At 72.8% G+C, this 9,278-nt stretch overlaps 2 protein-coding genes across 2 annotated transcripts; both read left to right on the forward strand.

Annotated features, from left to right (window-relative positions):
- Positions 1 to 420: 420 nt before the first annotated feature.
- LOC129519821 (uncharacterized) lies at positions 421 to 6,852 on the forward strand. The gene is made up of 8 exons (XM_055340655.1): positions 421 to 601; positions 849 to 989; positions 2,285 to 2,361; positions 2,992 to 3,027; positions 3,743 to 3,989; positions 4,116 to 4,234; positions 6,305 to 6,493; positions 6,823 to 6,852. Exons 1-8 carry the CDS (start codon positions 421 to 423, stop codon positions 6,850 to 6,852), a joined length of 1,020 nt encoding a protein of 339 aa, XP_055196630.1.
- On the forward strand, positions 3,500 to 8,728 carry PRR35 (proline rich 35). The gene is made up of 3 exons (XM_055339852.1): positions 3,500 to 3,989; positions 6,823 to 7,862; positions 8,017 to 8,728. The coding sequence occupies exons 2-3, from the start codon at positions 6,862 to 6,864 to the stop codon at positions 8,627 to 8,629; spliced, it is 1,614 nt and encodes a 537-aa protein (XP_055195827.1). The 5' UTR covers positions 3,500 to 3,989; positions 6,823 to 6,861; the 3' UTR covers positions 8,630 to 8,728.
- The last annotated feature ends 550 nt before the right edge of the window (positions 8,729 to 9,278 follow it).

Genomic DNA, 9,278 nt, shown 5'->3' on the forward strand with positions numbered 1-9,278 from the left:
GGAGGACAGGGGTGGGGCCAAGGGTCAGGGCCAGGTGTTTGGGGTCAGGCTGGGGACCAGGGCTGTGGCCGGGGCAGGGACACGCCAGTCAAGCCCAGTGCCTGGCTGCTGCCCGAGCAGCCGATGGCAGGCCCGTCCCAGTGTCGCACGAGCCACGCGGTGCGCAGTGCTGGTGTGTGGCACTGGGAGGCGACCTGTCAGAAGCACTTAGTGTACAAATTAGCCGCGGCCTCGCCTCCCTCCGTGCTGCGGGCGCCGGGCTGATGGGGCCGAGGCTCCAGGGCTCCCCGCCCGCGCTTCCCTGGCTGCCCGCCCGCCCACGCGCGGAGCTTCCCACCCACCCGACCTTGACGGGGGGGGGGGGGTGCGCAGGGGGCACGGGTCAGTGCCCACAGCTCCCCCGGGTCCGCGGCCCGCACCATGGGGGGACCCAGGGCGGGCGCCCCCTCTGCACCCTTGCAGCCGCCGCGGCCGCCTGCCACTCAGGCAGGGAAAATCGGCTGTGACAGGCCCAGGAAGGCCGGACCCCCAGGGCCGCGGCAGGCGCGCAGCTCCTCGCCCAGCATATGGCTGCTGTCGGCCGCGGGCGAGGGGGCGCGGGGTGGGGGGCACAGGGGGCCGCTCACCCCGCCCGCCGGCCTCGGTGACGGGGGCTCCCCCCTGCTGCTCCCTGCCCCGCGGAGCATCCCGGACCCTCCTCCCCACCCCTTCCCTCCCCGGGGGAGGACCTCACAGGTCGGGTTAGACGGCGCGGGGTGGCGGGGGGCAGCGGACAGTGGGATGAAGGCATCACCCCAGGGGAGCTGCAGCACCAGGGCCACTCCTGGGTCCCCTCGCAACCCCCCCAGGGCTCCCCAGGCTGTGCACATGCCCCCGGCCGCAGGCCACACTCCGGCCAGCCCTACCGCCCCCCGTGCCCGCCGTCACTGTCCTGGGCCCCGGCACTGCTCCCAGGGTCAGCAGCCTACAGCTGGCATCCAGACGCCCGGGTGACCCTGCCCCCGCTGGCCAAGCCCTGAGCGCACCCCTTCCAGCCACAAGTCCCGAGGCCACGTCAGAGTCGGCAACAGGAAGAAGTACTGACGATGTCGCTCGTTCCAGCCCAAGGGGCTCCTAGACCCTCCTGGTGTGTGCCCCGCCCCGCACCTGTCCTCTGGGTCCCTGGCCCCGTACCTGTCCTTTGGGCAAGGTTGCCCAGCCCTGCACCTGTCCTCTGGGTGCCCAGCCCCGCACCTGTCCTCTGGGTGCCCAGCCCCCCACCTGTCCTCTGGGCGAGGGTGCCCAGCTCCACACCTGTCCTCTGGGTCCCTGGCCCCGCACCTGTCCTGCCGAGTCCCGTGTGGGACGCTGAGGGAGGGAGACAGGCTGCCGTGGGCGCTGCCCCCCTGCCCCCTGCCTCCCCTGGCCGCGCATCCGTCCTGAGCACTCACCCCTGCGCGCAGGTACCAGCGCTAATGGAGGTGACAGGTGGACAGCCGTGGCCCAGCCGGGTGGCAGAGGTTAACGGCCAACACAAGGCTGTCGCAGGGGCAGAGGGAGGCAGCACAGCTCCCCATGCCCCCTGCACCGGGACAGGGGACAGTCCCTGCTCCCAGGACCCCACGGGCACAGAGTCTCCTCCACCCCCTCTGCCAATGAGGGGAACGAGGCAGGGGTCTCAGGGCTCAGAGCCACGTGGGTGGCCCAGCCTCAAGTCATGGGGATACCTGTCCCTGCTTCGGAGGACAGGGGCCACTTCTCCAGGCCCAAGTGGGTGCAGTAGGTCCCAGTGGGAGAGTCATGACCCCCCTGCACACCCCACTCCTGCGTGGAAAGTGGGACGAGCCCCGGACACAAAGATGTGCCAGCTGTGGGGGGGCAGAGAGCGTGGGGTGCAAGGGGCTGTGCACCTGGCGGGCTGGCCTCGCTCACACCCCTGTGCAGAGGCCACTGGGCTGCAGCTGCCCGGTTGGGCTCTCAGCCCCCCCACCCCCCGGCACAGACCCCCCTGGAAGCTCAGAAACGCACAAACGGCCCGTCCCTGGGCGCTGAGTCCCCCTGCAGGTGCTGCCACCTGGCGTCCTGCTCTAAATTCTGGAAGGGCCCACGCGTGGGGTGTCCTCTGTGGGCGGCGCTCAGGCACATGGGCCCGGGGCTCTCCTTGCTGTCCTGTGCCTTCGAGTCCTGGCCTCGTCCCCCCTCTCTGGGCTCCTTGGTCACTGGGCTTCCCCAGAGTCGTCTGGGCCGGGACGCAGGGCCACCTGCGGTGGGGACTTACGTGGCCGTGACCTCCCTTCCTCTGCAGGACGGGAGCGGACCCCCCGTGGCCCAGACCCTGTGCTGGCAGCCGCAGCCACTCCCGGGCCCCCGAGGGCTCAGCCAGTGAGGCTCAGGGAGGTGCACCCGGTACAGGGGACCAGGACTCCCCGGACCCACGCTGCCTCCTGGTGACCCGCGCCCCTTGCCCCCCGAGGACAGGGCCTGCGGCGCGGACCCCTCGCGGCCGAGCACGTCCAGGGGTCCGTGTGCAGAAGGCACAGGCCTCCTGGCCTCCACTCTCCACGGGGCTGCTGGCGTGACGGCCGCCCAAGCTGTCTCCCGGCCTAGGGCAGCCTACACGGTCAGCTGGTCAGCTGGGCCAGGCCAGGTGGGCGGAGGGGGGAGGTTGGCGGCCGTGCCACCCCACCGCGGCCCCCGGCCCTACCCTGCGCACCTGCCAGGGAGACGTGGGTGCACTCAGGTCGTGTCGGGGGAGGCCGTGGCGGGGTGGACAGGAGGCGCCCTCAGAGCAGCGTGTGTGCTGGGCGCACCCAGAGCCCCAGGGGGAGACCTGAGCCCCTGGAGGCCTGGCCACGCTCTGAGCTGCGGCCCACCGCCCTCCCGCCTGCCAGGGGAAGCCGAGGCCAGGCTCGGGGCAGGGAGGCTCGGGCAGGCGTGGTGCCCTCCTCTGGCCGCCCCACTGGCGGCAAGCACTAGTTCCGGCCCCCAGAGGACACTCCCTCCTTCCCCCAGCTCCTGCGCTCCCCGGCCTTTGCGGGAGAGTACCCCGTAAGCCAGGACCTGAGGCTGCGGGGAGGCTCCAGGACACCCTCCCGTGGCCAGCCGTGGCCCCCGGAACCGGCCCGTCCCTGGGCAGTGCTGGCTGTGTGGCAGCGCCCCATCACCGTGTCTGCCTGCAGTGGCTGCAGCTGGGACCCAAGCACAGGTTTGGGGGGCAGTGTGCAGCTGGGCAGACCTGGGGGGTGGCCTGCAGGGTGCTCCAGGGAGGGTCCTGGACCCCGCGACCCCACCCCCGCCCCCACCCCACCGCTCCTCCCCGGGAGGCCACGGCCCGGCCCATCTGCAAATAGCGGGCACTTGGCCACGGGGCCTGGGCACCCATCAGGGCGGAAAGGGGGTGGTGAGCCGGTGCTGAGCCCCGGTCCCGTGCGCCCGGCCCCCTGTGGGCAGGGCCCCAGGGCGCGCAGATCCCCACAGCCTCCTGTTCACCGGAGAGGAACCGGCTTGGGAAGGAGCCCAGGCTCGGCCAGGAGGGCGGGTGCCAGAAGACTTGCTCCCCTTCCCGCGCCCCGGGCTGCGGCCCCCCTCCTGGGCTGGGCTCCACGGGGGGTGGTCCCGCTGCACCCCCGCCCAGCTGGCGGGGCGCCCACAGCTCCCGGTCCCAGGGCGCAGCCCCAGGCCTTGGCTCGGGAGCGCGGCTGTCAGGGGCCAGAGCCTTGCCCTGACGGATGAGTGCTGACGGCGCCTGTCCCTGCGCCCCCAGCCGCTGACGCCCGTCACACCGCTGCGGGGACCCCGGGAGACCTGGCCGGCCGCGCGCACCCCCGCACCCCCGCGGCAGCCTGCAGGCGACGGGGGCGGGGATGGTGCCGCCCCACTCCAGCCGCACACCTGCGCCCGCACTCGGCGGCCTCCCTGCCAGCTCGGCACTGCCACCGTGTCCCCGGCCACCGTGTCCCCGGAGCGGCCGGCGCTGCCGACAGGGCTGAGCGAGAGGTGCAGGCACACAGGTGAGTGCGCGGGAAGGGGGGCGGTGGGCGGGGTGGGGGGCTGGGGAACGGGGGACGGGAGAGTGGGAATCGGGGGACCGGGACACCGCCATCCGCTGCCCGCCCCTCCCCCGGACCGGGTCGGAGGTCGCTGCACCCCCAGCCCCCACCCGGCGCAGGCGCAGCAGTCGGGCGCCAACTTCGGTGGGTGCGAGTCGGCGTCGGGGCGACGGGAGGTGGTGGCGGCTCCAGGAGACTCCAGCCAAGTGAGTGACTGTGGGGCGTGGGGGCGGGGCGTGCCCGGCGCTGGGCCTCAGTTTCCCCTGCGGGGCTCCATGTCGCTATCCCACGGGGCCCAGGTGGCGGCTGGCACCGGGTGCGGCTGCGGCGGGAAGTTTGCGCGCAGACTCTGCGGGCGCCGCGGGCTGGGCTCCAGCGGCGGGTGGCAGGGCGGAGAGAGGGGCCAGGGCGGCCGGGCTGGGGGCACAGGGACCAGGGGTGTGGAGTGGGAACCCTGGCGGCCGGGCTGGGGCGCGAGGAGGGGGGGCCAGGGAGTAGGGGCCGCCCGGGGTGTCCGGGCTGAGGGTGGTGGGGCGGGGAGGGGTGGTGGGGAGTGGGGGCCGGGGTGCCCAGGCTTGGAGCGTGGGGAGGGGGCCGGGAAGTGGGGGCCCAGGGAGTGTCCGGTGCGCCCAGCCCCCACCACCCGCATCTACGCAGGGCCCCAGGTGCAGCAGTGAGGTCCTTGCAGGCCGTGCAGGGGGAGGCACTTGGGGTCTCCACCGGCAAGGAGAAGCCATGGCTCCCCCACCCCGCCCTCCCGAGCCGTGGGAGCTGGCCAGGTCCCAGGGGTGGGGGGTGAGCTACACCCCCACCCCCTGCTGGTGCTGGGTCCAAGCTGGGGGCCCCTCTCCCACCGTGGGGAGGGGCCTCCTGCTACTGCCCTGACAGCAGCGCCTCTGCGGGGACAGGGGAGCAGGCTCCGGGGACAGGGGAGCAGGCTCCAGGGTCTGGCCCAGCACACCACCGGAGGGCAGGCTGCCCCGCAGCGGGCACCCAGTCGTGCGTTGGGACACATGTGCAAATAAATGTGCTTTGGGGGGGCGATGGGTGCATGCTGGTGTCTGGGAGTGTCTTCTGCTTGTGCACAAGCTAGCCGGGTGGGAGCCAGGCATCCTCCGGGTCCCCACGGGGTCAGCTCCTGAACAAGCCCCCAGGTGACAGATCTGAAGAGTGAGCGCAGGATGAGCCAGCCAGCTCCTGAGTCCAGAGGCCTGACTGGGAGGCGGGATGGGTGGTGGCACCAGGCGGCACAGCTGCGTGGCTCCCAGGGCTGGGTGATCGATGGCCCCAGTACAGCCGCCTCTGTCTCCCAGGCGCACATGCCCATTTGTCATCTGCATCTCGGGGAGGGTTCGGGAGACAGGGACGGGACCACCTCTGCTCCCACCATCGAGTCCAAGGGGGTCTGCTGCCCCTTGGGGAGCCCCAGGGCCCCCACCTCCTCCCAGCCCCTGCAGCCTTCTCCCAGCACGTCCCCTCCAAGGAACGGGTACCCACAAGCCGGCCAGCCCCTGCATGATCTGCTGCAGCCTCCGGCCCCGTGTTTGCCCTGCTGAGCTCCCCTGACGGGCCCCGCTGGGTGCCCACCCAGTGTCTGGGGAAGCAGACACGAGTGCCGGCAGTGGGCAGAGCCCGAAGGCCGATGGGGAGCACAGCGTGTGCCCGTGGTGGGGCAGCTGCCCAGCCCTGCTTTGCTCAGTCCACCGGCCACTCCTGAGCCCCAGGAAACAGGCGAGCATGTGTGCACGCCACCTGCGCCCCCCCCTTTACCGCGTAGGTCCCAGGTGCGTGCACCCGTGTGTGTACACACTGCCCCGATTGTGCCCAGGTGCCTACCCACACCCCCGGCCGTGCTGAGCGCTTTCACATGCGGAGCCGGTGTGTCCACTGTGTGGTGTGCAAATGTGAGTGTGTGTGTGTGCACTGAGCCCCACCTAGTCGGCCCAGCCATGCAAAGGCCACCCCTGCAGCGCCGGGGCGGGTAGGGGCTCATCTGGAGCCTTGTAATGCGGGTGTGCACGCACCCGCAGCCGGTGTGCACATGCTGACAGCGCGCCCCACTCAGGCGCACACTGGGCAGTGGAGGCCCAGGTGGCGGCCCAGATGGAGTGTGGAGAGGCTTCCGAGCGAGCGTGTGGGGTGTGGGGAGAGGAGGGTCTTGGCTGAGCTCAGCCGCTGCAGGCTCGGCCGCTGACCTGCCTGGAGCCACCCAGATGGAGCCAGGCTGAGCAGGTGGCTGTGCCAGGGGGCCAAGCTGTGATGTGCACGCCCCCCAGCCTGGCCTGGCCCCACATGAGGCTGACCCCCGCAGAGACCTCCAGTGCACACCCAGCGCCCCGCTGCTCAGGAACACGCAGGCACGCGGCCGTGAGACGCAGAGCTGGTTTCCCGGCACCGCGCAGGCTCTGCAGGGGGGCGAGCGGTGGAGGGTGGCCCGGCATGGGGTCGCCGCCCGGATGCCCACCGTGGGGACAGGGAACGGGCCTGCTGGGGGCTAGGTGCCGGGTGTGCTGGGCACACGCGGGGCCCCACACAGGGCACAGGACACCGGGGAAACCTTAGATGTCAGCGGAAGAGCAGGCTTTGCTGGCGTCCCCAGCAGTGGCTACAACGTGCCCCTGTCTTACCTTCCTGGGCCGGGCCTGGTGCAGCACCGGGGCAGCGGGGGGGGGGGGTGGACCTGGGGCACAGCCGGGCGCCCAAGACTCAGCCCAGGCCCCAGCGCCCCCGGAGCCGGGGGAGGGGGCGCAGAGGCCGTCGAGGGGCGGCACTGACCCCGGCCCCCTGTGTGCAGGTGGCCATGGGGCCAGGCCGGGCCCGCTAGCCGCCAGCCATGTCCCGAGAGACGGGCTCCTGCCGCCTGGGCCCCGGGGCGCGGGCACGGGCGCGGAAGCCCAAGAAGCCGCACTACATCCCGCGGCCGTGGGGCAAGCCCTACAACTACAAGTGCTTCCAGTGCCCGTTCACCTGCCTGGAGAAGTCGCACCTGTACAACCACATGAAGTACAGCCTCTGCAAGGACTCCCTGTCGCTGCTGCTTGACTCCCCTGACTGGGCCTGCCGCCACGCCCCCCCCGCACCCCGGGCCCGCACGCCCTCCCCTGAACGGCCCTCTGGCCCCTCCGACGCCGTGGGCAGCCAGCCCCGGGCCCCCACGGCTGACCCGGCCTCCGCTGTCCTGGCCCCGCACTGCCTCGCCGGGGGCCCCAAGCTGGGGGCTGAGGGGTCCCCGGGGGCGCCCTCCCCTGTGGCCCGGGAGGCCCAGAAGGACAGGGGCCGTGGGGGGCTGTGGGCCGAGCCCTGGAAGCCAGGCCCCCCGGACAGCAGCTGCGTCCCCTGCTACCCGCCGCCCGCCCCCGCGGAGCTGCCCGAGGCCCAGGGCCTCCACCTGTCCCTGCTGGGCGTCAACTGCCCGCTGGGGCCCGGCATCTTCTCCTACCTGGGGCCCTCCCTGGCTGCCGCGGCCCACGTGCCCCTCCTGGCCTCGGCTGGCCCTCTGCTGCCCCCCACTTCTGCCTTCCCATCTCCGCAGAGCCCCGACCGCCCGGCCCTGCTGCCCCGCCTCTACTACCCCCTGCTCCTGGAGCACACCCTGGGGCTCCCTGCGGGCAAGGCCGCCCCAGCCAAGCCCCTGGCCCCCCGGAAGGCGCCCCCCGGGACGCTGGTCCCCGGGCTCCTGAAGGCGCCTGTTCCCGGGCTGGGCAGGCCCTGGCCCCACAGCGCACCCAGAGCCCCGGGGCAGGAGGGGGAGCTGGACAGGAAGCTGCCCCCCGGCAGCCGGTCGGAGCCCCTGAAGGCCCCCTGCGGCACGCTGAAGCTCAGCTCCCAGAGCAGGTGGGTGTTGGGGTCCCAGCCAGGGGCGTGGGGGGTGCTGGGAGGCGAGCTGGCCAGGGCAGCCAGGCCCCCCTTCTTCGGGCCACATAGGGGAAAGCGGGGGCCTGGGGGGCGGGGTGACGGTGCAGCCTCTTGACCAGCTTCTGCCCCCCAGCCTGCGGCCCGGCCCGTCCGAGATGCTGTGGCCTGAGGACAAGGAGCCAGGCCACCCTGAGACCCCGGGCCCTGCGGCCCCCCTGCCCCAGCAGCCCCTGGGCCTGATGCCGGGCGGCCCCGGGCACGTGGGTGAGGACCTGACCCGGGCCCTGGGCGACTACGCCAGGGTGGAGCGGCGCCTGGGGCAGCTGACGCCCGTCGGGGGCCTGGCCCCTCGGCCTCTGCGGGAGCAGCTGGGCAAGATCCGCCAGGAGCTGCTCACCATCCACCAGGCACTGGAGCGGGCTGTGCGGCCCCTGGACGCACCCCTCGACCTCTCTGTGAAGCGGGCGCCCACCAAGGGGCCTGGGGGGGGCTGGGGGCCGCTGGAGCTGGGCCCCGCGCGGGCCCCAGGGACCCCCGAGCCCCCCAGCTTGCTGGGTCCCGCAGCCGCTGAGCCTTTCCCTGGCCACACCACCAAGTGCGAGGCTGACTCCAGCGTCCCGCCCCCAGGTCTGTCCCTTCAGGCCCCCGAGGACCCTATCATTCCTGGCAGCAGCTGGGGTGCCCGTGGCTCCTGGCCCCCCGATGCGCTCCCTGGCCTCCCGAGCCCCCCTGGTGCCGAGGTCTGAGCTCACACAGCTTTGCTGGCTCATCCGCCCTCACACGGGGTGGTCCTCCAAGCCCATGTCTGCTGCCTGGCCCCCACCTGCCCCGGCCCCGGGGGCGCGGCCCAGAGCCTGTCCAGCATGCCCATGGACGGACCTCCGCGCCGTGGTGTGGCCTCTCTCTGGGCCACAAGGGACACAGAGGGTCCCAGCTACTTATTGATCATAGTTGTGGACATTAAAATAGAAAACGTGTTCACACACCCCGTCTGGGCCTCCTTATTCGCCGGCCGGGCCTGCATCAGCCCTGGGATGCTCCCCACCGTGGAACGGCCCTGGACGTGGGCAGTATCCCCAGCCACCCTGCTGGGCGTCCTCCTTCAGATCCGGCCCCGCCTTGTGCGGACTGGGCCCTCCGGGGGAGCCGGGGTCTGGGAACAGAATGGGGAGTGCAGCGGCCAGAGCTGGGCAGGCAGGCCTGTGGGTCAGGGAACTGGGGGTGGATGGGAACCCCAGGGCGGCCCCCTGTGCTCCCACGGCTGCGGCTCCCTCTGCTGCGATGGGGCCCAGCGTGCCCTTCGCTGGCCCCCCGCCAGCCCCTGCGGCCACGATAGGCATCGGCGGCCTTCACAGCTCACTGCGTCCCTCCCCGCGCGGCCGTGCCGCAGGCGGG

The sequence above is a fragment of the Nyctereutes procyonoides genome, unplaced genomic scaffold (assembly GCF_905146905.1).
Source record: "Nyctereutes procyonoides isolate TBG_1078 unplaced genomic scaffold, NYPRO_anot_genome, whole genome shotgun sequence".
Lineage (NCBI taxonomy): Eukaryota > Metazoa > Chordata > Mammalia > Carnivora > Canidae > Nyctereutes > Nyctereutes procyonoides.